General features: G+C 45.1%; 1 protein-coding gene across 2 annotated transcripts; it reads left to right on the top strand.

The window, feature by feature from the left end:
• The first annotated feature begins 405 nt into the window (after positions 1-405).
• Positions 406-23,828, top strand: NUDT3 (nudix hydrolase 3). Of its 2 annotated transcripts, XM_061363036.1 has the most exons (5): positions 411-841; positions 12,304-12,414; positions 19,366-19,410; positions 19,946-20,030; positions 21,281-23,828. In XM_061363036.1, exons 1-5 carry the CDS (start codon positions 743-745, stop codon positions 21,448-21,450), a joined length of 510 nt encoding a protein of 169 aa, XP_061219020.1. In that variant the 5' UTR covers positions 411-742; the 3' UTR covers positions 21,451-23,828. The 2 variants fall into 2 exon arrangements, with proteins under 2 accessions (XP_061219021.1, XP_061219020.1); XM_061363037.1 differs by lacking the exon at positions 19,366-19,410 and having other exon boundaries at positions 406-841.
• The last annotated feature ends 1,891 nt before the right edge of the window (positions 23,829-25,719 follow it).

Genomic DNA, 25,719 nt, shown 5'->3' with positions numbered 1-25,719 from the left:
ATGAGACCCCCGCAACCGCGCTCCGCCACTGGCGTAAACCGCCCCCCTGCCTTGCGCAACACGGGCATTCTTCCCTTCCCGGCGTCTGCGCGCTTTGCGTAGCGCCGCTGTCAAAGCGGAGCCATGTGCGCGGCGGACTCCGGGAGCCGGCCATGCCCCGGCGCCTTTTGCGTAACTGTCAGGGCGCCCAGCACGCAGCCGCCCGCCGGCTTACGAGCAGCCGTCTTATTCTCGAAGGCGGCCTGCGCCGCTGGCGCAGAGGGCTCGCGTCGAGGTGGAGGCGTGGTGGCGCCGTCTGCGCGGGAGGGAGCGATTCTGGAAGCTGGGCTACGCCGTTTGCGTGGCGGGCGCACCGTGAAGCAGCTGGGGCTAGCCGCCACCTCCCCCGCCCGGCGCCTCTACGCCGTTTGCGTAGCGTGCCCCAAGATGGCGTCGCGGTCGTCGTCGGCGGTGGCCGGAGCGCTGGCAGCGGCGGCGGAGCGGCTGGAAGTGAAGGGAGGGATGAGGCGGGCGAAAGGCGGCAGCGCGTAGCGGGCAGCTCCCGGCTGCGGGAGACAGAGCGAGACCGAGACAGAGACTGCCGCGGGGAGGCGGCCCCCCCTTCCGTGCCCCCCCCCCTCCTCTCCCCGTCCTTCCCCGCCCGCCCCTCGCGGGAGCCCCGGCGGGTCCTGCCCGCCCTCGCCCTCTAGGCCGCGGGCCTCGCCGCGCTCCGGCCCGACCCCGCCGCCCCTCGGAGCGGAGGATGATGAAGCTCAAGTCCAACCAGACGCGCACCTACGACGGGGACGGCTACAAGAAGCGGGCGGCCTGCCTGTGCTTCCGCAGCGAGAGCGAGGAGGAGGTGAGGGCCGGGGCAGGGATGGGGGGCGAAGCCGGGGCCGTGCCTCCGCCGCAGCGGGGCTTTTCCCCTTTAGGTTGACATGAGGCGTCGCTGTAAAAGTTGGTGTTTCCTTTTCTTCTTCATTTCTCTCCTCTAAACGTGAGAAGAATGCTCGGTGAAAGGCACTGTGCGGTGGGGTGGTGGAACAGTCTGGTAAGGAGCGCTGTGGCACGGGATGGGGTTTGGCAGCGGAGTGGACCGACCACGCTGGCAGCACTTCAGTCCAACACATCACATGAGATGGGAGAGGAAACCTGACCTTGGATTTATAAAAAGAAACTGGGATAAAAGGGGACTGATGGAGTGCCAGAAGTTGCTGTCCAGAGAGGCTTGGGAGGAAGTGGGAATTAAAGGTGGATTGGTTCGTTTGAGAGCAGCTGTGTTGCTAAGATGTTGTGTTGCCCGTGGAGTTAAAAAGAGAAACTTTGCTTGGATGTGCGGTGTTTCGCTATCCTTGGTTTGATATGCTCTTAGCGTGGGCTTGGAGGGCTCATCATGGCCATACTGCTTCTGGAGTCAGGTGTACTTCATTTCACTGAGCAGCTGTGCTAAAGCCTTTGTTCTCCTGATTATCATATTTGTAGCTACAGGAAATCGGAAGGGAATGCACACACTTCACTGCAGGAAAGTAAATTACCATCCTGGCCAGTTACTATTTAACATGAGGAAGGAGGCTTGACAAACCCTTTGGAGCTGTGCTGTCATGGTGAAGCATGTCAACATTACAAGTATCAATGGTCTGAAGTGAAAACACTGTGTTTGGGTGCAGTGTTCCTTATAGCTGGTCCCTTCCCACTGACTTTCAGGACATTTATGGTTCTTTGAACAAACTATGAAGAACATAATTGTGTTGTAAGGATACTGGGCTTAACCAGCATGGGTGTTTGGAGGCATTTGAGTTTTTTGATTGGGTTTTACACAGTTTGTAAGGCCAGTGTGGCAGTTCTTCTCAAGAGTTAGGTGCTTGACCATGTTTGATTGCAGTATGGGTGAAGCTAGAAATGTACTTTTCATGGCCACTCGATGCAGCCAGCCTTTGACTGGTGGTCACTGTTTTACAGCACCACACAGGCTCTAACTTACCCCATGGTCTCTTGCATCTCCTGGGCAATGGAACCGGTGTCCTTTATGGTGCTGGTGATGCAAAGGCTTGTTAACGTGGTGGTTTCACAGTACTAAGCCAAGATGGTTGAAGAAGGAAAAGTAAGCCCATTCCAAAGAGCAATGGAGGCTCTTGAGCATCATTATCTCCCTTGAGCTTTGCTCAGTGTCAATGTTTGGCCTTGTCTCTGATCCCCTCCAGATCATCAGGTGGTGTGGTAAGCTGTCCTGTGACACAGGAAGGAGCATTTACTGCTTTGTAAGTGGTTGCAGTATGGAATGTAGATTGATGTCCCACATACATGATGTTGTTCTTTGTAAGCGACCCACAGAAAGGGTGAAGCAATGAATGACAGTTTTGTTTGAGTTTGAAGTGGCCTCCTGAAGACATCTCACAGCCTTCTAAACACCATCTTTCTGTAGGGTCGCTGTATGTTTAATGCAGAGCTGGAATTGCATCCTGTGTTGTCATCTCACAGAGTGGATTTTTTCAACAGATGCATTTAGAACGTGATGATGGAGTCACACTGAATGGGCTCCATTTGCAGATACTGCTCCTGATCTTGGTCAGAAGGTTGAGAAGCCATTTGAGTTATGCTTGTATTGACATCAGCAAGCGGGAAACCTTGATTTTTATTCATTTATCAGTATTTCTTAGCTTTCTTCTCATTTGTTGGCACTTAGTTAAACTTTAAGTCAAGAGAAGTCTACTTGTTTAATCTTACTGCTACTTGCTCTTTTTCAGTGACAAGAAAGGTGTTGCCTGTACACATTTAATGATATACTTCAGCATGTCTGGATAGATTTCTTGGTTGGTTGGGGCTTTTTCCCTCTTGGAGAATAATAACTTTTTTTTGGTGCCACTGACATGTTATTATTGATGACTTCTGTTTAAATAGAAATTGAGATCTGTTTGAAAAGGGGTGGGGGGAACCAAACCCAAAGCATGTTAGTTACAGATCTAGTAAAAGCTTTCTGTTAAATAAAATAAATAGAAAAGGCATGCTTTGATAAATAATTTAAACTTGCTCTATTAAAGTAGTATTTTTTTCCTAGGACTGGCTGTTTCTGGTTACTTTTAAGCACTCAAAGAATAGTAGAGCTGAACTCTTGAGTTTCTTCTTCATTTCCTGCTATGAATTTAAAACCACACAAGTTTTCTCCCTTTTTGAACCCTGAATTAGTTCCTTAATGAGATAATTTCAAATGAACAAAAATAAATAAGAAGAATCCTGTTTCCATTTCCAGAGCAGGCTTTTCCTTTCTTTTTAGGTGTTTACCCCCTAACTTTCAGTTCATAGATTTAATTTCCTTTACAAGCTCAGCAATCAGTGGAGATTGCTAAACCAGCACATCTTTGGTTAGGCATTACATTTGCAAAGAAAGGTTCTTAACATAATAATGCTTACTTTGATTCTCTTTTAGTTTTGAAGCGCTTTAGTTTTTCCTTATGCTGCTGGAAGGTTGCACATTTCCCCTGTATTGAGTTTGGAAGCTACTACTTTTGGGCATGAAAGAAGCTCTGGAACGTTTCTGGAAGACCAAGCATTGGCTGAAAAGGTGTCTTTGTGACAATATTCCTTTAAAAAAGCAGTACAGGGAGAGTTCATTTAAACGTGGATCTCAAATAGGGGAAAAAAAAATACGTCTCTTAATTGGCCTGTGTGGAAAAAATCTGCATCTGTGTTGTTTCCTAAACAGCAAAGGCGCTGCAGTGTGGTTGGTGCCTCTTTGGGCAGGAGGGAGAACAGGGGAAGCAGCAGGATTCATTCAGAATGTGAACAGACTTCAAAGGCCCTTTTGGCAACCGAACGCCAGGATCCTGCTATTTTCATCTTTTAGGAGAAACTCCCTTGATATTTGCTGCTTCTGCAGCAGTGGGGAAGGAGAACGTGCAGATCAAGAGATCCCAGGCTTGTGTTACCTCCGAAATCACTCCTCTTACTGCGTGTGATGTCAGTGCCTCTCAATATTGCTATTATGGTGTTATTTTTAAATAAAACAAGTATATTTTTTTTTTTGTGTAGGCCAGCTGTTTTGATGAGGAAATGTGCCAGAAAATTTCACTGATGTCTTACTATTAAGAAGCAGATGGAAGCCTGCTCAGTGGCAGCATCTCTGCTTTATACTTCAGAATAAATCAAAGGGAACCGTTTGGCTTTAAGTCCTGCGTTAGTCCAGCTACAGGTTTAAGCATGCCTGCATTGTATCTGGTGAAAGGCCAAGCTGCTCATTAACAACTGGTATTTTTAAAGACTTTTTGGAGGAAATGCTTTGGAAAGAATAGGATCCGGGGTTGGTCATCTTTTCTTAATTGTGAATGAAATCTAAATTGAGAGGAGAAAACAGAACTTTCACACAGGGTCTGCCGAACGCCAGCATGCTTATCAAAGCTACATTTATGTAGCCCCACAGCCTCCCTTGGGGAAAGTAATTTGAATGCAAACGAACCCTTTTCTTCTTGCTTCTGTTGGGTCAGTTTTAAAGCAAGCTGCGATGTAATACAGCAGTTCCCAACTTTTGACTGTAGACACACAGGGATGATCACAACAGTGTTCCTGGGCCATCCTTTGTGCGTTTGCTCCAATGTAAAAATAACAATAGCTAAGCCCACTTGGAGTACTTTCAGTGTTGGGGTATAAAGGGAGCCCACATTGTGTGGTCATTGAACTTTCCATGGAATATAGCATTAGAATCCCTGTTCTTACGGCTTGGCTTTACTCTGTGCGTTCCCTTCAGCTACATAAAAGGTTTGTGGTTGAAACCCAATTAAAGTTCTCCCTGTCTGTTGCTAACACATTACCACATCTCCAGGAGGATATGGGCCAGTAAATGTTTCTCTTGCTTGTGCTTCTCCAGTCCCTCTCAGCTGTGCCTGTAGCAAGGTTTCTCCACCTGCAAGAGCATAAACCTCTAGCTTTCATCTTAAAAGGGTTTAGCTTTTCCATGAATAAACAATTTTAGAAGCAATTCCATGGTCTCTTGTACTTCCCCAAACTGGGAAGGGATGCAAATTTGTTAAACTTTCACTTAATTTCCTGGAAGCTCTGTAAGCTGTTGTGAAACCGAAGAACGGAGTCAGTTTTGTTCTGCCACAAATCAAGCAAGTGATGAATATGGAAAGAGAAGGGAGTCTGCTCCAGCCCTGCTTTGATGAGATGGACCCAGCAGCAGTGGCTGCTGCCTCTTCTCCTCTGCAGAATGCGTCTTTGACAGCTTCATCTCAGATCCATTTATTGCTTGACCAGAGGCTGTAGCTGGTTTTCCCACCTTTCCTTCCTCGCCCTGTGTCCTGTCCCCTCTTTAGTGGGTGTGCATTTTGCCTTGGTGTTTTGAATCATGTGCTTGGTTCCCTGACATGGTTCATCTTGTCACCATTCGCATGTGCTGCTGGAGTGAGGAGGCAGGTACAAGCAGTTGGGGTGTACCAGCAGGGACTGCAGCCAGACAACCTGGTTTATCCAGGGATGGGGTCTCAAGTTCTGGAGAAGCAACACTTCTCAGTTGAAAGAAAATGATGATAAGGTTGGACTTTATTTTTTTTTGAGATAAGGAAAGTCTCCCCTGGTTTGCACATACCTCTGTGTGTGGTTGTGCACTAAAACTGGACAGAACGAAGCAAAGAAGCTCTTACTTCTACCTTTTGAACTGTAGACATCAGTGTTCAGGGGCTGTATGGACTATCCAGCAGTTGGGAAGCAGGTGCTCAGTTTCTTTAAGCAGTAGTTGTTTTCAGTCCACCCCAGACACTGACTGCACAGACCAGTCAGGACCTTCCACGTTTTGTGCACATTGATATAGCAATACGTGTCTCTGTGGCTTTGTTGTGCGGTGGTTAACACACACTAACTCTGTTCTCAGACATGTTAACATGTGAAGTTCAGAGGGATACTCTTACCTACTGGGTAGGGTTTTTTTTCTTAAGATGCTTCAGATGGTTTGAATGTCATTTTAATTCGGATTGACTCTTGGGTGGTTACTTTTTCTTGTGTAAATAACATGTATTGATGTTACGCACAGAATTAACTACTTACATCTGAAAAGCTTCTGGAGTTTGCATGGCTGTAGGGTTTCTGCGTGGTTTATTTTATGCATAGGACTTGTTATTCACAGAATCATAGAATGGTTTGGGTTGGAAAGGACCTGAAGATCATCCAGTTCCAACCTCCATGCCATGGGCAGGGACATCAAACCTGTAAGTGTATACATGTGCAGCTGCTGACATCCAGAGTCATTTGGTCTGTGTAAAAGGCCTAAATACCAATTTTGTGATATCCCCCTCCTTATTAAACAAGGCAGTTTAGAAGCAGGCATGCCTTCTGGAAAGTCTGCCTGGATGAGGTGTGCAAGTACCAAGTGGTCAACAAACTGACTCTGACAGGCAGAAACAGGCTGCTGGTGCTGGGGTCTTTCACTGGGAGTGCCTCCTTATCAGCCCTTTGCTTCTGAAACAAGTGGCTGCTGGTTCAGGCATTTCAGCTGTTTTCTCTGTCCTAGCCCTGCTGTGAAAGGCATGCTGCAGATAATGGTTATCTAAAACATAATTCTGATGGAGGGAGAGGAGTCCGGATTGTGTTCTTCAGTGAGAATAAGCAGTCACTCTTAAAGTCACAAGAAAGCTGCAGTAGCAGCAACATGACGGTGGTATTTTGAAGCCAGTGCAGCACATGATGATTTATGGTTTGTTATTCTAAGTAGCAGCCTAAATCTGTTTTTCCTCTATGGTTATAGTATTGTAGGTGCAATCAAAACACTGGAAGTGACTTGAACTTCTTCCAGTTCACCTCTTACTCCTGTTTTAAATTTGTGCTTTACTTTGGTCAAGTTCTGTAGCACAAATACTTTCCCCTTCTAGCTGTTGCTATTAATTCTCAGCCTCCAGTTTCTAGGTACCATGCTGCAAGTTAGATCACATTGTGCCCTGTGGAAGTAACACTTGTCTAAGGAAATGTATCCTATGAGGATGTGCTGTAATGGTCAGGAAAGGGTTTCTTTGCCTGCTGTTGAGGTTATGCATATTCTTGTCTTAGCTAAAGCTATTGTCGTGTTGAAAGCTTGCTGACCACAGGCTGTACTTGTTAATACCATGTGCTAACTCCCTAACGTGCCCTGAATAGCAAGAGGGTGGGAGAAGCCCTCCTATAAACCTTGTCCTATGTGTTTAGACCATCCTGTGTTAGCAGTTTGGCAAAGCCCCTGTTTTGTTGTCGTGTAGTTGAGGCTGTGTTTCTGCAGTTAAATGAGATTAATTTTTGCCTGGCTTTGCTAACTGCTGTGTCTCTTTTCCCCTCCTGCTCCTCTTGAACTAATTTGTCAGCATATGCTCTTCTTAGTGTTAAAAAGTGGTTTGATGTGGTCAGATTGAGATCCCAGTTTTGTTAGATATAACAGCATTAAGAGCAGTAAGGGTATATTTGGATTGTGAGAGTGTTTGTTAACTTAGAGTAAAGCATGAAAGGTCTTTATTATGCTGGACACAGAGCTGCACCGGCTACAATATCCTGCCTGGTCATAGAGTGAATGGCAGAGTCTCCAGCACTGCTCAACTCCAAACTCCTGCATACAGAGACTCTTATTAAATTGAAACTTTCAAACAAAGACAGATTGTCCAGGCCAGAGTCATTGGAGTCAGCCATCCTCTCCCCCAGTTTCACTATGGTGTATTGTGAAACGTTATTTTTTTGTAGTTTCTGTTCTGATAAATAATGCTGAAGTGTGAAATGAGTTTAAATGTGCTTTAGTCGCTATGCAAAATACATTTTGTGGCTTAATATTGATGGAAAGCACGAAAGAAAGTGCAGAGGCTGTTTCAGTAGCCAGTAGCTATAGATCGGCTTCTGGCAGCAGGATGCTGGCTGGCCCAAACCCCATGCATTTAACATCTTGTCTTCTGTTTCTTACTGACTCTGCCAGCTTGGTTGTCCTTAGGCTGGCGCGTGTGGGTAGGACTGGCTCTGCCTGGGAGTCTGGAAGATTCACAGCTCATTTGCTAATAACGTTGTGGCCCATCTAATAACGCTGTAGCCCTTTTGTCTTTGCTGTGGAGCCTCTTTCTAGGAATCCTGTTCCTTACAGCATAGCTACTCCTGTTTTATTTATGGGTGGTGGTGGCTGTTTAAATCCACCATAGCATGAAAGAACCTGGGAATCCCTCAGTCCTTGTTCTGTTAACTGGGAATGAATTCTCCTCCTCATTCTGGTTGCCTGGTTTCTGCTTTGCAGAGCACCATTATTTCTGGGTGAGAAAAAGAAAGAGGAAAAAAAAAAACCCCAAACCAACTGATGTGCATACAAAGGTTTGTAAGGAATTAGGTCGCTCCCAGCATTGTGTGTCAGGGACTCCCAGTTTTATCCAGTGACTAACACTATTCCCTTTTCCCATGGAGCGCCGAGGTTTTCGTGTGGAAGCCCAGGCAGCCTTTGGTCTCTCAGCATGTTTCCTGTGCTCCCTAGGGAGAAGTTGGTGAGCAGCTCTGGAGATGTTTGGAGTTGGGTGTGCACGCTGCTTTGAAGGTTGCTTACCATGAGGCCGTGATCCAGCACTGTTGAGGAGCCCCTGCTGCAGGCTTCAAACTTTGCTTGTTTTTCTTACCTTTCTCTTACTTGTTTGATCCTGTGTGAGAGCTGCTTCGGGGCTGCCTTGTGCATTGCCACAGAGGCTCCTGTTGCTCATTTCCCTGCTTTGAAATGACATCATTGGCTTTCAAAGCCTGGAAAACAGAGCTTGGCCCTGTGACATGATACCTGCAAATGCTTTTCCAAGAAGACTGCAAGACTTGGCTCTGAAATCTGCCCCTAAACCCCTCGTAGGCCAAGAGAATAAAATGGAAAAGGAACCTTCCTTTGTGTTTTGGTCTGATATAAAATAATAAGTTGTGTCATTTTTGGTGTATTTTTATGACCGTTTTAATTAAAATCTCTTCTTTAACCTGTATCCAAATCAGGAATTTTATGTAATAGTGAAGTTAATGAGAAAAAATGTAGATCTCAAGGACATATAAGGTGGTCCTTTAGAAAACAATGTACTCTTTATTTTGTAAAGTTTGTGGAAATTTTCAGTCTGAGCAATTGAATACATGGTTTTTTTTGTCATGTTACAGTGTACAATGAATGTAGAATTGCCCTTCTCTGCTTTGTCTTTTCGGTGTACGTTACCCTGATGCTGTATCCTGTGTTCTGAAAGTAGCAGATAATTCTGGCTTGGCTGTGGCAGCAACACAAGCTATTACATCTCTTCTGTACCTGCTTAGCTGGTATCTTTCCTTCCCCAGGTATTTTATGGTTGTCCATTCAGATACTGCGGGGGGGAAAGGTTTCTGCAGGGGAATGCAGCTCTTCCCTTGGGGACAGCATTTAGGCTGTTCCCCAGATACTATTGGCTTTCGGAGAGAGGTGGTTTATCAGCACATCTCATTTTACTGCCTTGGGGGCAATTTGTAAGACATTTGAATGATGCTGCCTTGTGAGGGGGGCAGGTTTGTGACCACCTGAGGAACCTGAACTTACATGAGTCTATGGGACCTGATGAGATGCATCCCAGAGTCCTGAGGGAGTTGGCTGGTGTCGTTGCCATCCACTCTCCATGATATTTGAAGTGATGGCAGTCAGGTGAAGTCCCAGTGACTGGAAAAAGGGGAACACTGTGCACCCCTTTTTAAAGAGCACTGAAAGGAAGACCCTGGGAACTAGGCCCCTTTGTCTTGGGAGAGCTCATTGGTAGCAATATCCTGTTTAAAGTTGTTTTAAAAGAATGACCTGGTAGGGCATGTTTCCTGCTCTCTCTTGATGGGATTTCCTTTTTATTAAACAGGAAATAGTCTGATTACATAGAAGTGTGAGAATGACAGGTTTTTCCTTCCCACTGAGGGTTGTTCATGTTAATTCTATTCAGAAAATGCTCAACTGCCAGAGCAGCTGAAGTTAATTTACTTTGCCTAAAACTGTTGTTTACACCTCAAAGTTCCTACTGGTGTGTTGCTAAAGCATTGTTTCAGGCCGAGCAGTGCAGCAGGCTTTCCTGTACAAGTCTTTGTGCAGGGATTTTCTTAGCAGATGCTTTTTCTCACAAGTGGAAGGTGGCAGGAGTTCAATGGTTATGAAGTGTGCTGTGGGCTCTTTCTGCAGCTTCTCCTCGTCTTTTTCTCTTGGTTCTTTTAATTCAAGCTGGAACTCTGAATTGGAATCGGAAATGATGAAGATGATGCTTCTTTATTCAACAATAAAACATACGAGAGCTGTCAGTTGCTATTCTTTTAACTTTGTCCTCAGAGTCACCTGCTGAAGTGAGGAATTCCAGTGGGAGCTCTTCTGGTAATGGGTCAGGACAAAGGAAGTCCAGCCCATGGCACCTGGCTGCTGGCTGAGCCATGCAGGCTCTGAAGATGAATAGTTTCCATTCCCTCTTCAGGCATGGCTATTGATCATGTTTCATGTGGATTGGATGGCTGGGAGAAAGGGATTCTGTTTTTGGAAGGCCAAATACTATGGGATATTACTATATAGGAAATGCTGCTCCATTGCAACCTAAGGCAGAAGGTACATCAGGTAGTGAGCATCTCCATTAGGAAACTTCAGAGTTAAGGTGGCTCATTCAGCTTAACTCATTTCTAGTGTGCATTTGCCTTGGTTCAATAGGCTGGGGAGTGCTCAGGGGTTGAAATGGTGGTGTTTGGTAAATGATGCTTCTTTACCCCTTGCAGGACTCAGGTGTAGGGTCTGACTGAAGGAGGAAGAGGAGGCTTTGAGACATTATTGTTGATGAGATTCATAGAAAATTGCTGATGAGAGGAGTGCTGACACTCGAGAACAGCGAGTTCAGTTCCAGGCTTAGGAAAGGTTAGACCAGCAGTTGCCAGAATGTTTGCTGTGAACCTTCTTCAGTTTCTGCCTTCAGCTTTGCTAGTCCTGGTTTGAGAGCCATGGGTGAACACCCCTTGTTTCCTCACCCTTGTGTATTATAGTCTGTGGTCCTCTTTCCCCTGTGCTGAGCCTGGTCTGGGTGGCCTGGAGAAGGAAAATCACATTGAAGGGTGGTCAGTTGGCAGATGAGACTTTGAACAGTAAAAGAACTGGGAAACCCTGGAAATCCTGTGCTTGGTTTCACGTCACAAGTTTGATTTTGAACTCTGTAGGTAGGTTTCCTAGTGGTAATTAGTGCAAATCTGTTCCTATCCTACTGGTAGATCAACATAGACACAGCAAAGCCTGGGATTTGAGTGTCTCGCACAGTCTAACTTGGAAATGTCTGAAGCTGTTACAGCTGGCCTGTAACCTAATTGGACTGGTATGTTGGAAAGTTTCTGGAGCAAGTCTCTTTGCCTCTAAGCTTTGTGCCAGTGAAATTATGAAGTATAGCATGATGACTCTAATGAACCAGCTTTGTTCAGAGAGCTGAAAACCCGTATTTGTTTTTAGTTTCCATCTCTACTCGTGGATGTGTTTCAAGTAGATTTAATAAGCACAGCGCCTCAATGTTCTTTGGGGAAAACTTGTAGCTGGTTGAGATAGTTGGGGTTTTTTGTTCCTGGAAGACGACAAAACAAAAAGTGAGCTTGTACAGAGCAGAATCACACTGGAATGAAATGTGTTCCAAGGAGAACTGCCACAAAGCAAGCTTACGAAGAGCTGTGGAACCTGATTCAAAGAAGTCCTTCCTCCTTTGCAGTGATTTAATGCAGGGTTGTATTTTGTTTATATCTCACTGAACAGTCCCATCTAAAACAAAACTACGGAGCTGGACCCTGGTACCTGCTGCGGAAGAAGAGGCAAACAGGGAAGCTGAAGATCTCTGTTAAAACAAGTGCACATAAATGTTTCAGTGGGCAGTTACCTGACTTGTGTGTCACCAGTGTAACTGCAGAGGCAGACAAGGCCAAAGGTACCAATGAAATCAAATGAAGGTACTGCTGCGAAGGCAGAAGGTGCTGAGCAGCTTCTGTGCCATCTTGTGCTGTTGCATGGTGTGTATCCCAGGCTGTCAAGACTTAAGTAGTGACTTTGAGTACTGAACCCTTCCACTGTAAGTGCTGTGGTGCTGTATTAAACAGCAAATCGTTCTGGTATGTGGAGGCATAATTTATTCTGCGACGCATCGGAGCGGTGGGGAGGTAATGGCAGAAATAATTCAGAGTGTTGGAGTGCTGAGGTGTCACTGATAATGCAGTTTGCACAGCTGCCTGAGAGGGGCTCAGGAGGTTGCCTTGGGAAGAGCGGAGTGTTCTCAAGGACTTGGTGCTGTTTGGTGATGTGAGGGAAGCAAAAGCAACTCCTCCTCCTCAGGTGGGTGCTGGAGTTCCCACATTGCTGTGCTCTGCTCCCCACAGGTGCTGCTGGTGAGCAGTAGTCGTCATCCTGACCGATGGATCGTCCCTGGGGGTGGCATGGAGCCCGAGGAGGAGCCCAACGTGGCCGCAGTGCGGGAGGTCTGTGAAGAGGTGAGTGTGTGGATGGGAGGTTCTCAGTTGTGTTTTCTCTGTATGAAGAACGGTTTCTCAAGAGGACTTCAAAACACAGCTGTGCTTTTGTGGAGCTCTGTAATACTTAGGTAGAAGGTAGCCAAAGTTCCTAATGTCCTTATGGTTTGGGGTATTTTTTTACCTGAAGGCATTTCAGAAAGGAGATAAACACAGATCAGTTGTCTCTATGGGGAAGGGATATTTTTCTCTTAAAGCTGGAAGAACAATCTTACTCTTCATAGGGAATTTGAAGGCAGCAAATGGCAGCTGAGCGCCTTGTGTGTAAAACGTGTCTTTAGATGTCTCTTCCGAATATTAGCAAATTGGAGACATGCTTGAATTCAGAAACTATGAAAAGATTATATCTGGATGACCAAGTAGGTTCACAATTATGTAAGGCAGGATTAAAAATGCTTTCAAGAGGGTTATAAATCTTTGTGCTGCAGAACAGAAGTCGAGAGCTAATTGGTGGGAGGAAGCTTCTGCAATGGTGGCTTTATTCAATTGTCTGGTATATGGAGGGGTTTCTCTGAAGTATTTGAAAGTACCTCCTGCTGCCTAACAAAATGCTGACTCTTCGGGCCTTTGGACTAATCTAATGTGGCAGTTCCTGAGTTGTGTTTCTCTTTGGATGTTTTTATAATGCAGCAGTTTCTCAGAAAGATGTGAAAGATTACAGAGTCAGAAGTTGCTTTGGGGTTTTATTTTAAGTGGCTTTAGGTCCCTCTTAGTATTGGAGATTGCCTCTTGCAAGTTTTGTTTCCAGCCTGTAACACAGCTCCTGCTTTTTCAGTAGCTCGGCAATGTTACAAACACATTACAAGCCAAAGTGAGTTGAACCAGAACAGTAGGAACATTTTTAGCTTCACACTCCTGCTTTACCACCCAATCATTACTAATAATAAAGATATTTGATACAGAAGTCAGGGGTTCATTCAGGAGATGCATGGCTTTGCTGTTCAAATCCTCCAAAGAAATGTGTATCAACCCTCCCCTCCCCTTGGAAGCATCGCTCTCTTTCCATGACAGCGGTGGCTGAAAGGAGGCCTTGGCATGGGCTCAGTCTTGCAGTGGAGAAACTGGTTTGGGCTGGCTGAGATAATCCCCTCTCGCTCAGCTGGTGTTCCCTGGCTCACGTGGACCGGTGCCGAATGAGAGTGTAATTCAAACTGTGGCAGCCTGGCAGGGTTGAGTCATTCCCAGCGAAGCCCCTATCTGCTGACTGCCGCTCCGCTCCGCAGGCGGTAAACACGGAGAGCTCCAAAAGCGCAGCATCGCCCCAGCTGCTAACCTCAGTGGCACCTAGTCAGGTGGGAATGTGAAATGGAGCTCTCGGATGCTGTTACAGGAAAGGCTTTCCTGAAAGTGGGCTGCAGAATGGCAGCCTGTCACGTGTGGGACATTACTTGAGCACTTGCACAGCTTAACGGGGAGGCTGCTGGCAGAGGCTGGGAGCACGGGTTAGCTCAGAGGGGTGCAGGGCCTTCCTCAAATAGGTTTGTGTTCCAGGACACTGCTTACAATCAACACACTAAACTATAGTGTATACAACTGTCTTAAGCTTGGGGATGTGCATATGGAGGGGACTGTTTGTTGCATTACAGCTGTAATGCTGTATGGGACTTGTGCAGCCAGTTCCCCAGCTTGTGCTATTGATTTGGCCAAGGAGGTGTTTTAGGAGACTGCTGGGTAACTGGTGTGCGTGCTACTGGGAATCCTTGCTTATCCTTTCATGTGAATTTGGCTTTTCAGGTATTTGTAGCTGAGGCTGATCCCCAGTAGGTTTGATGTCTTTGCTTCTCTCCTGGGACAGGCGTTATCTGTCACTTGCAAAGGAACAAGAGGTTAGCTGAGCAGGAGGAGACTGCTGCTTGTGTTGGCAGAGGGAAAATCCAGTTCGCTATGTGTCAGTGAAAACAAAGGAATTCTTGTCCTAAAGAAGGTGTTTTGCAAGCTGGTCCAAAGTTGTGGAAGGAATCTGTGGGCTTTCTTTCATTGACTTTGGTATGCCTTTTCCAGTTTTTAATAAGAGACAGTTGGACGAGCTGTATAGACTCATTACCCTTTCAGTTGCTTGTGGTCTTTGACGATGACAATAGGCTGGGTTTTCTCAATTCATTCTTTTTTTGCATGGTATGCATTTTCTTTTTGAAATATGCTTCCCTAAACTAAGATTTTTAACTTGTGCATTCACTGTTCTTCTGTTACCGTGTGCGTATTTGAGTGTATCCATGTTATTGCTGGAATAATTGTCATGTAAAGAAAGCTGACTTTTCCCTCTTTCTGATATTCCAAGTTTTAGACGCTGAAGATGAAATACTGATTCTGAGTGGAACCTGTGATCCCTCTGTCCCAGTTTGAGTCAGAAGTCCTTGTCCTAGTTTGATGTAGTCCTTATCTATATTAATCTCTACCAGCAGAAGTATTAAAGTAGACAGGTACCAACACTTCCCTTGCTTGCCGTTGTTGGCATAAAATCCGAAGTGACTTAGGTTCTTGGGCATTGTTTGTAAGCAAAATGGCAGTAGACAAGCACGCTGGCTCTGAGTGAGAGCAGAATAAAGCCAGGTTTGTTTCTGACAGGTTGTTGAAAGTGATGTGGTCAGTCTTGCACAGCTGGAAACTCCGCGTATGCTCTAAGGTTACCTTCTAGAACCGTGGGCCCTTCTAAACCAGGCATTACTGCCAATGTAGCACATGTTTTGCTTCTTCATTCTTGGATTTTTTAATGCTGTTGCATTCTCTCCCCCAAAATTAGTTTCATGTTAGGAATAAGGGGTTTTTTATGGGTGTGAACCACTGGTGAAGAACATGTTTTAGAAATAGATGCTTTAAATTGCACTTATTATAGAGTGACTTTGAAAAAAGCCTCCACACTCATCTGTTAAACCCAAAGACGTTTCATTTTGCACTTACAGCATCTTTCACATCCTGACCTTTAAGTACTTAGTAAATGTCAAGTTCTGTAAAATTATGGGAGTGTTAGTCATGCTTTCTTCATGGGAATCAAAAGCCAGATAAGTTCTGTGATCAAACAGGCAGTTGATGCCAATATGAAGTGTAGTCCATCATGATAGTACTTTGATCTGGTTGCGAGATCTCTTCTTTTCCCCTCCTAAACATGCTTTATAAATACTCTTTTCCATTTCACGTATTTTGTTAGGGATTTAGAATATGAATATTGATGGCTGTCAGTGCTAAAATAGGAAGGTATTTCTTGTTAATATAGCAAAGACCATGGATAAATGACTGAGATGATGGTGCGCTCCTAGATTTAGTAATACAGAGCAAATAGTGATCTGAATTCCCTACTGGCTGTTACCCTGTACTTGGACTTCATAAAAATGGGTGCAACATCTTAAAGTTCTTTGCTCTATCATGGTAATTCATTTCTGTTTCCCAAATGTAAAAGCATATATTGGTTGTAATGCAGTAAAGAATTGGATTAATAATTATAGCCCTCCCTGAAACGCAGTAGAGACAGCAAGAAAATTTGCCTGGCAGGTCTGTAATTGGTGGCTTTAGGACTTGTCTGAGCTAGCAGGCTCCATGGGTGTGATTTACTGCCTTCAGTACTGCAGGTATTAGAGCAAAGATCTGGGTGTTTTACCACAGTCCTCTTGCCCAGCAGTAGTCTGTAGTAGATGCAGGCTTTGAGCCGAATAGAGCAAAGTAAAATAGCTGAAATTCCAACCCACATTTTCCTTAGCTCAGATGGAAGGAAATAAAAGCTGTCCCTAGGAACAGATGGTGTTGCTGCAGGCTGCTTTTTGCATCTGACCCAAACTTATTTTCAGCTTTGAAACCTGAACCTGCTGTTCTTGGATGTCTTCAGTCATTTTTCTTTATTAAAACAAGTTGTTCCATGAACAGCAGAACTAGTAAAGCTTCATTTCCTCCAGATTCTTGTTGCTTGTCCTGAACACCCATCCCACCCCTCTGGGCGTGCGGCAGCGGTTTGAAGCCATGTGCTGTTTTGGATCAGCTGGCTGTTACTGTGCCATGGATGCCAGATCTGTCTTTTCCTCCAGTGAGGTCTATCTTGGATGTTGGAAACTGGTTTGGATCTGTTGAAAAGGAGCTCGTTTTGCAAGCTTTGTCTGTCCTCTTTGTATACCTGAATGTGCCTCTTCCTGGGGGATGCTGTGGATGGACTGGTTTGCTTTACTCTCACACCTGCAGATAGAATAGTTGGTGCTGGTTGGTATGTTTAATAGCATCCTCGTAGGACATGTGTGTATTCTGAGGATTGCAGCACAGCCTCTGTGCCTGGTGGGGGAACATGTGCCCAAATAAATTGTGCTGTCTCTGCCAGACGCTGTTGTATCCCATGAGGGCGGAGGATTCTCAATCCATTTACTAATGAGGGGAAAATTTCTGAGTCATCTGGTGCAAATTAGGCTTTAGGTCCAGCTTTAATCCTGGGTGAGCCTGTGACTGTGCTTTGAACTTGTCAGGAAAATGCTCATTCTCCTGCAGCGAAGTCAGGAGGATGCTAAAGAGCTGGCGCGTAGCAAAGCAAGAGGTATGGAGCTGGCCCAAAGAGGAGCCTGGCAGCTATAGATCATTTTCTTGGATGTCTTGAGTAACTTTAATGGTGATAACTTGTGTGAGAAGGTCAATGGCACTTCCAGTTCTGTTTGTTCCACTGAACAGCATGTGTGGTTGTCCAGAGACTGTGACTTTCCTATTTGTGTGTGAACCAAGTGCTTTATCAAAAGTCGGTATATAACAATCCAGTCGGTCTGTGCTGGATATACTGTATGTTGTCTTTAAAAGCCACTATGCCAGTAAGGTAGGATGAGAGCCATTGGACTCCAGGATGTAACAGCTGATGTGCTTTGCAGGCTTTGATAAGGACTCTCTTTATAAATTCAGCCCAATATTTGTTTGAATCAAACCATTAAATTATGTCGCCATTTACTACTGCATGTGATAAATTCATATGTGAAGAAAACCTTAGCACTTGTTTGAGTTGTCCAAGTGATAATTCAATGTAATGTGGTTTTCCTGCAGCGTATGTTTGTCTTGGCATTGCTTTTTGTGCCTTTATGGATGAATAAGACCTGGCAGAACAGAGAGGGATCCTAGTTTGTAGAGAGAGTGTTGTTTCCATCACCTCTCCGTTTAACCAGAACAAAAGGAAGAGCTCCTCACCTGCCTGTGTTACTTCAAGCACAGTTTTAGAGCTGGGAATAAACTGCTTGGGAGGTTGTTTGTGCAGTATCCATGCTCAGTTTCAAGGCTGGCTAGTTGCCTGGAGATAAATTTGTTTCTAGTCAGGCTTGAGAATTCACTAAACCATCACCACAACATCCCTGCCTTTGGATTCAGCGCCTTTACAGGTAAGTAAGGAGAGCAGAAATTCAATAGCCTTTCCCAGGAATAAGTGAAGAGGATCGGCTTAAGACGAACCTGTAACATTTCATTACGTTTCACCTTTTAATGTATGTGTGTCTGTGGAGGTGGAAGCCGTGTGTTCCTCTGGCTCATTGAGATGGCTGCTTAAAAACATCAAGAACAAAAAGCCCCACTGTCTGAGGAGTCATTTGAAGCATTTGCCTTCCAGCTCCCTTCTGAGAGAGATCAGTCCAGGTTAGCAGCAGCAGCAGCCATGCGGATGAGATGGAACTGCTCACCCCCAAAGGTCAGAGCCAGCTCTGTCCCGGGCGCGCATACGTGCGAACACTGACCTTCATGGAATTGCTGTTTGACTCCAGAAATAGCCTGGTGGGTCACAGGCAGTGCTGCACCTATGGGCTGAGCAGGATGTCACAAATACTGATGAGACAATAAATTTTGTGTCCAAAACCAACATAATGATCCAGTTGAAAAGCTCTTTCCTAGAAGCAGGGGTCAAGGAGCATGTTACAGAAGGGATTCTAGATTTCTAGGAATGCTTCTAGAAGGGGAAGCCAGAAGTCCTTTTCTCTTGGGGCAGTTCTGCCATCAGCTGTGGCAGATGAATTTACCTTCCAGACGCAGCTGGATTGTATGACAGACTCTGTGTGTTCGTCTAGACCGGTTAAGTGTTGGAGCAAAAGCTCACCCTGCCTGTAGCATTGAGTTCCAACCATTTACAGCTGGAAAAAGAAGGGAATGTAAATTATTGGGGGGAAAAAGGAAGGGTCTGGTGGCAAAGAGTGGGAGAGCATTTTGCACACATGCATGATGCAACATCAGGGAGCAGAGATGAGAAACAACACTTTGAGAAGGCGACTGAGCCACGGTGGTGAGTGGATGTATAACAAGTGACAGAAAATGAGGTTAAGTGGGTAGATCTTTGGTCGTATGCAAACAGAAGACAAAACTGTTGCTTAGATCTTCTCTTGATCTGTGTCTGTGCTCAGAAGTCTTCTTTCAGTGTGCATCTGTGTTTTGTGTTACGTCCAAAATAGTCTTACTGCTGTTGTGGGGGCCACATTCCAACATTGAAAGTATCTTGTGTTTATATTGGCTCGCTCCAACTGCGTGCAGGACACCCCTGAAATACCTTGTAGCTGTATTGTGTTGCTTTGATGGTTTAAATGGATGCCTTATACATGCTTCAAAGGTATTTTCATTTTAAAGGCGTAGAACTGCTGAACCCCAAAGCAAATTGCATCCATGCTTAGGCTATAATAAACTTCAGAGCTGTATTGGTATGCAGTTAGTAACTAATCGTAGAACTTTCTTTTCCTCTACATTGAATTTAAAATAGTTTGAATATAGAAAAAGAAGAAAAAAATCCTGGGTATTCTTGCATTGTTGGAGTTAGTTCTGTACTTCTGTTCTTTTTCTTGGGATCATGTTGTTTTAGGATTAACAGAAATTTACTGCATTTGCTTCCTGCCCTAAAGGAACTGCTCCTGCACAAGTAAGGAAATGTGTGCTGACATATGTATCTGTATGCTGTTAAAGCATGTTTCTTTCTCTTTGAACTTTTCATAGGCTGGAGTGAAAGGGACGTTAGGAAGATTAGTGGGAATTTTTGAGGTAAGTTTCAGACCATTGAGGCTGTGAAATATTGATGCAAAAAAACAGTTGTCTTGGAGTAAAACTCACTTCCTCGCATGCTGTGAAGTAAGCTGGATAACTGAAAATCCCCATTACATAGAAATGGATGCTGATCCCATCATCTGCAATTTCCACTTCAGTTGCAGTCACTGGTGATAAGCCAGTGAAACAGGGAATGTTTCAGTGCCATGGAGCAGCGGGGAGCGGTGTCCTTCCACTGTCACCCATTGCCAAACCTGTTGCAGATAGATACCTGCAGCGTGGTATCCGTCCACCTTATACTGCCTTACACATTAGGAGCTAGTTTGGCAGCAATCCCTAGTAATTACTTTCAGAACCTCATTTAAACACAACAGTTTTGAATGGTAAAGAACGAGCTGCAGTGTGAGAGCAGCTGCAATAAGGTACCACAGCATCATCCCAAGGCAGCTCACACCTTGTAGTCACTACGTGCCCACCTGACTTTTTTCCCTTGGTAGCTTTGTCCTTTCTCTTTCTCCCTTTTGCTTTCTAGAATCGGGACAGGAAACACAGGACATATGTTTACGTACTTATCGTCACAGAAGTGTTGGAAGACTGGGAGGACTCTGTCAATATTGGTAAGTTCTTTGTGCTTGCTAGCATTAACTGGTTTGATGCAGACAAAACACTCTGGGAGCTGCAGTCCTTGTGAGAACAGTCAAGAAAAGATAAAGTGGTGTATCCTTTGGTTGCTTGGGGAAAAAAACTGTGGTCAGATTGATGCTTTTGTAACCCCTGTGACCCAGGAGAAGTCAATTCAGCTGTACAGCTGCCTCTACAGCAGTTATGTGTCTAATTCTTGGACTGCAGGATACTAAGCAAAGAGCATGAAAAGCTGTCCTTTCTAAGGCTAGAAGAAAATACATGTGGGCAGCATGGATTAATCATTCCCTGTTATCTTTTTGAACTCTTTTCCTCTAAATCTGATTCCCAAATGCAAGTGATGCTGTTCCACATGAGGTTTGTGGGTAGTGCTGTAGTGTCTGTACCCTCACTTTCATCATGCTGTGTATGGAAAAGTTTTTACAGAATCATAGAATAGTTCAGGTTGGAAAGGACCTTAACATCATCCAGTTCCAACCGCCCTGCTATGAGCAGAGCCACACTAAACCATGTCACTCAAGGGGCTTTATCCAACCTGGCCTTGAACACCATCAGGGATGGAGCATTCACAACTTCCCTGGGAAGCCCATTCCAGTGCCTCACCACCCTCACAGTAAAGAACTTCTTCCTTATATCCAATCTAAACTTTCCCTGTTTAAGTTTTAACTTGTTACCCCTTATCCTATTACTACAGTCCCTAATGAAGAGTCCCTCCCCAGCATCCTTATAGACCTCCTTCAGATATTGAAAGAGTAAGAAATGAGTGATGTCCACCAAAAACTGAGGTTAGCTTGCAGATGGATAGGGATTGAGTGGTGGTTGGTGCATGTTGTTGTGGATTGTCTTAAAATGAGTATCTGACTTCAACAGAAATTAGGGAACTAGGAAAATAAATGTGAGGGTTTTAAATTAGGAAACACAAGGCCTGTTTGTTTGGATGGTGGATTTACTGCCCTAAAGGAATACCTGGCATGGGGACAGAGGAGCCATCAGTGTAGCGTTGGGAGGAGGTGCCCAGGGTAGTCTGGGAAAATGGGGGGAAAAATCTGGAAAAATGAGGAAAAATTTCCCAGTATCTTTTGAACTGACACTTTGCTACACAGTGAAACGATTCTTGCCTTATTGGTGCACATGATACTGATTGAAAGCTATTCAACGGTAACGTTTAAACATAGAAAGTGTAACTTTGTTTGACTGCATCTCCTGATTTGTCTTTTCCCAACAGGAAGGAAAAGGGAATGGTTTAAGATTGAAGATGCCATAAAAGTTCTGCAGTATCATAAACCAGTGCAGGCCTCGTATTTCGAAACCTTGAGGCAAGGTTGTTTGGCAAACAACGGCACTCCTGTCATGACCACGACATACTCGGAGAGCTCTGTGCCTGACATCAGATGACTGAAGAGGTCCCTGTGAGAGAGGTTCTGAGAAACAGACTGAAACATGGATTTCCCTTCCCCGTCCCCTTTTTCACATGCCTCCTCTCTCAAGCCAGGCATGGGCAGCAGCAGCCTGTGGCACAGAAGTGGTGAGAGTGCTGCAATTTAGTGCAAGGTGGGATTTATTTTTTCTTTTTTTCTCCTTTTTGTTGGCTTTTTTGTTTTTTTTTGGCTTTTTTTGGGATTTGTATTTTGTAAAATACATTTTGTGCATGAAGTGCCCCTTTCTTTCCCGTCACACTGCTTCCATGGCCTGGCGAGCGAGGCTGCCAGTATGGCCTCTGCCTTGTGTTCTGAAGTGTCCCATTTGTGTCAGCCCAGCCATAGCCATTTATTTTTTGGGGTTGTTTTGGGGTTTTTTTTGTTGTTTTTTAATTAAAAGACTTCAAATGTGAGATCAACTCTTTTAAGTCTTAGTCTGTACTGTCAGGTGCTGTTCAGACCTGTGGGGGGGTCACTTGCAGCGCATATGTATAAACTTTTTTTTTTTAGATGGAGAATTCTAACATTTTAATTCTTCAGGAATTTGGTTTAATCCTGGGCTGCTCCTGCAGGAGGGGTTCGGAATGAATCTGTTTGCCTTTTGTTCTTGTTTCTTAAAAACTCCACGTTCTGTGACAGTGCTGGTGGCTGGGCCAGTTTACTCCCCATTCGCTATCTCCCCATTCAGTGCAGTGACACTTGAAGTTGAGGGCAGTTTTCATCACCTGCAGACATCCCTGCTGCTCCGTTGCTTCTCCTCCAGCTTCTGCCAATGTCTCTGCATTTGCATCAAAATGAAACGAAAAGGAGTTGGTCTTTCAACACTTGGCCAAAACAAAATGAATAGCCTCAGAAATGCTACGATAGAAACTGAATTCGTTGTCTGTGGTAGGGATCCAGAGTGGGGTCAAAGCCTGACAAACTGGAGCGTCAATCACCAATGCTGTCCTGCTGATCCTGCTGCATCCCGCTGGTGTCTCCTCTTGTCCACATGCCTTATACCGCGTGAACTGGATACCTGTAACTTGTGCTAAAGCGTCGGGTTGTATTTACTGAGTGTTACTGCACGAACCCTCGGCCGGATAACCACATGTATCCCTGCAAACAAGTCCTGGGTGTGTGGGGGGGGAAGAATTCAGGTGTTCAGTCTCTTGTCCTGTGGTTGTGCAGCACTTACTGTTGCACCATGGAGCATGCTCGAAATGTGTAAACTCTCCTTCTGTGAAAGGTACAGCTGACTCTGAGCAGGATTGTGAGGTGGAGGAATCCGTTGTTCAGTAGGATAGCGTCCCTGATGCATTGGCACACTTCACATTACTTTTTCGTTGTTTTTATTGATGTAAGTTTCATGCTGTCTTGATTTGCCAACAGTGTTGTCTAGTTGGGGAATAAAAGGGGAAGGGTTGGGACTGGGGGTGGGAGGGGTGGGTTGGGACAGGTACAAGTTTTGGGAGGGGCATTAATTAATCCCTGGCTTGGGGCAAGAAGAAGTTGCGGAGTTCAGTAACTTCTCCTTTGTCAGAGCAGAGCCAAGATGTGAAATTAAATCTGCAGTACTCTTTTTTTTCCTTTTTTTTTCTCCATTTTCCTTTTTTTTTTCCTCTTCCCTCCCCCCCCCTTATTTAACAAAAGAATATTCTAATAAATACTCACTGTTCCAGAGTTTTTCTCTCATCCCAAGAAGCGCTCACAATATGAAAATCTGATAGAAATATCCATGGAGCCCGGGACAGGGGGGAATGGTATCTTTGCTGGTTTGGCAAGAAGCTGTTCATTTTAAGATCCTATTCTGTTCCTTTTACTTGTTCTTGCTTTCATCAGTGTGGAGTAGCAAGGCCAAAAGCAGTGCCAGTGATTGCTAACATGGAAAACCACGCAGAAGAAAAAGCTGAGGCATTATTCCAGAAGTAGCTTGAAACCGAGTGTCTGGAATTGAGCCTGCATTACACCAGTTCAATTCACTTCAACTTAGAGACGAATGTACAATACTTGCTTACTCTGTGCTGATCAGCCTGAACCAAACTCTCAAAAGGGCTTGAATATTGTATCTGGAAGTGTACAAGAAATTCAGTCACCGAGCCGTTGAGTGGCACCTAACACAGCCATCTACTGCCTTCGATTGAGTTTTTGTCTTTACTGTACAGATCAGTACGTTGAAAATGCTTTGCAACAAAACAGCTGGTACTCCTGAAAGAGTAACTGCAGTTTTAATATCAACAGCATGCACAGTTTTGTTTTTAAACTAAAAATGTTTTTACAGGGCTGTTCAACTGACAATTTAGGGTAGAATATTGTTAATGACTCGCTAATGGCTTATTTGTTTGGGTCAGAAAAATAAATTGTGCCAAGAAAGTGGTTTAATGTGGCATGAATTGATGCTGTTAACACAGGGACATGGAGTGGCTGATATCAATGCCTTCTTAACTGGAAATAGCTCCTGGGGTAGAAATAGCCTTTATGCAACAGATGCGACTTTCGGAGCAGGCCTTAGTCCTGTGCTCCTTGAACCTCTCCCTGAACCACACGAATTCCCTTCTTCCTCAGCCTCTGAGGCTCTTCTCTAGTAGCGGTGTAGCTCCACGCCCTAGCAGTTCAAGCAGTTCCATCCAACATGATGTTAAATCGGTTTGGGACCGACAATCAAACTACTTTTTAGTGACAGAAGAGTTGTTCTGGGCTTTGTGGGCAGACTGGTGCCTGCTGGATGGACCTGCTTAGGGCTGCTCTCATGACCAACTGCTAAAAACCCTGTAGGATTAGAGTGAGGCTTCCAGCGTTGCTAAAACTGGTGCTATATTGAGCTAGGGTTGGAGATAGTGGGATTCTTACCTCAAACGACATAGTGTCCAGCCTCACCCCTTGTATCGAACCATTGCAATGTGTCTCAGCTTCTCTTTGAAGGATAGTGTTCTTAGTTTGGCCTTCAGCATTGCTTTCATCTCGGTGCTGATGTGTTCTTAGCTAAAACTGAGGCATACCCCTGCTTTATTTAGGAGTTCTGCAAGTTTGCAGCAGATTTGGCCAAGTCACCCCTCAAGTTGCAGGGTTCAGATGCTTGCCTTGGGTTGGGGTAAACGCCAAGTGTGGTGGTGCTGCACAGTCTCCATCCAAGGGGCTGCTGTTCATTGCCTTTCAGCACACCTCTGACCCCTGAGGTCTCATGAAGAAACGTATCCTCTGCAGCTTCTTAGGGGTGGTTTCTTTACTAAGGTCACTTTTCCCTTGCTTTTCATGCCTGTGTTCATGGTATGTACAAGGACACCTCACAGTACATCAAGAAGCAAGTCTGCCTGCAGCTGAGGAAGAGGGGAGAAACTGCTGGCCCTCAATACACTCAAGTACTGGATTTCTCTATGCAGCTAAGTGTCACCTCAGGGTTCCAAGATGGGTGATGAAGTAAGGGAGAAAAGGGAGACCTGCTGCTCAGTGCAGCGTTGATTCACTCCCCACTCTGGTGTTGCCAGCATTAGAAAGCCTCATGTAGTGGAGTTGCAACCGGCCATCTGGGACCTTAATGGGAGAAGCGTGCTCAGCGCTGAGGCACCGGCACTCACCGGGATGATCTCTGAACCTCAAAGTACGTAAAATCTTCTGCTCTGTCACTGGAAGTGTTTGACAGACCACACTGCGTCGCTGCTGTGGCAGGAAAACACCAGCTGGTGGCTTAAGCCAGTGCTGGGTAGTGGGTACATGGCATTTGTTGGGTCCAGCCTGGGAACATGAGGGAAAGGAAGATACCCCCAGGATACAAATGTCTTCATCAGCGTTTGTCAGATCCCAAACCTCTCTGCTGGTCTGGAATGGTGTGTGGAGCTCAAAAGGCAGGTGATGTCCCTCTGCAGAAGGGTGCCAAGTATGATTAAACTTGGTGGAGCTGAAATTGTCCCTGTTGAGCTCTAGGAATTCTCTCTCAAATACGGTTTTGGGGTGGTGGAACAGGGATTTCCATGCATTGGTTAATGTCAGCTTAGGAATCATGTGCAGCAGAAAATGAGGTACAGCACCTGTGTCTTGAAGTGGTTACTGGAAGATGGGGTTTGGGTTGTAAAGTTGACTTTGTTCATGCTGAGGCTTTTCAAAGTCACATTTCAGATGGGAGAGCCTTTGTTTAGCAAGTATTTTCTGCTTGGGGAGTATATAGTAGGTATTTTATAGGTATGCCATGTGGCTGTGCATGGTGGGTATTGGTGTCTGGCTGTGTAAGACACTGCTGGGCATGGGAGGTGGCTCCTTTTCCTGGGAGATG

The sequence above is a fragment of the Neopsephotus bourkii genome, unplaced genomic scaffold (assembly GCF_033783945.1).
Source record: "Neopsephotus bourkii isolate Nb327-2 ecotype Australia unplaced genomic scaffold, CSIRO-AGI_Nbou_v1 NB_1139, whole genome shotgun sequence".
In the NCBI taxonomy this organism is placed as follows: domain Eukaryota; kingdom Metazoa; phylum Chordata; class Aves; order Psittaciformes; family Psittacidae; genus Neopsephotus; species Neopsephotus bourkii.
Note: the sequence above shows the minus strand (reverse complement) of the source record. Positions and strands in the feature narration are given on the sequence as shown.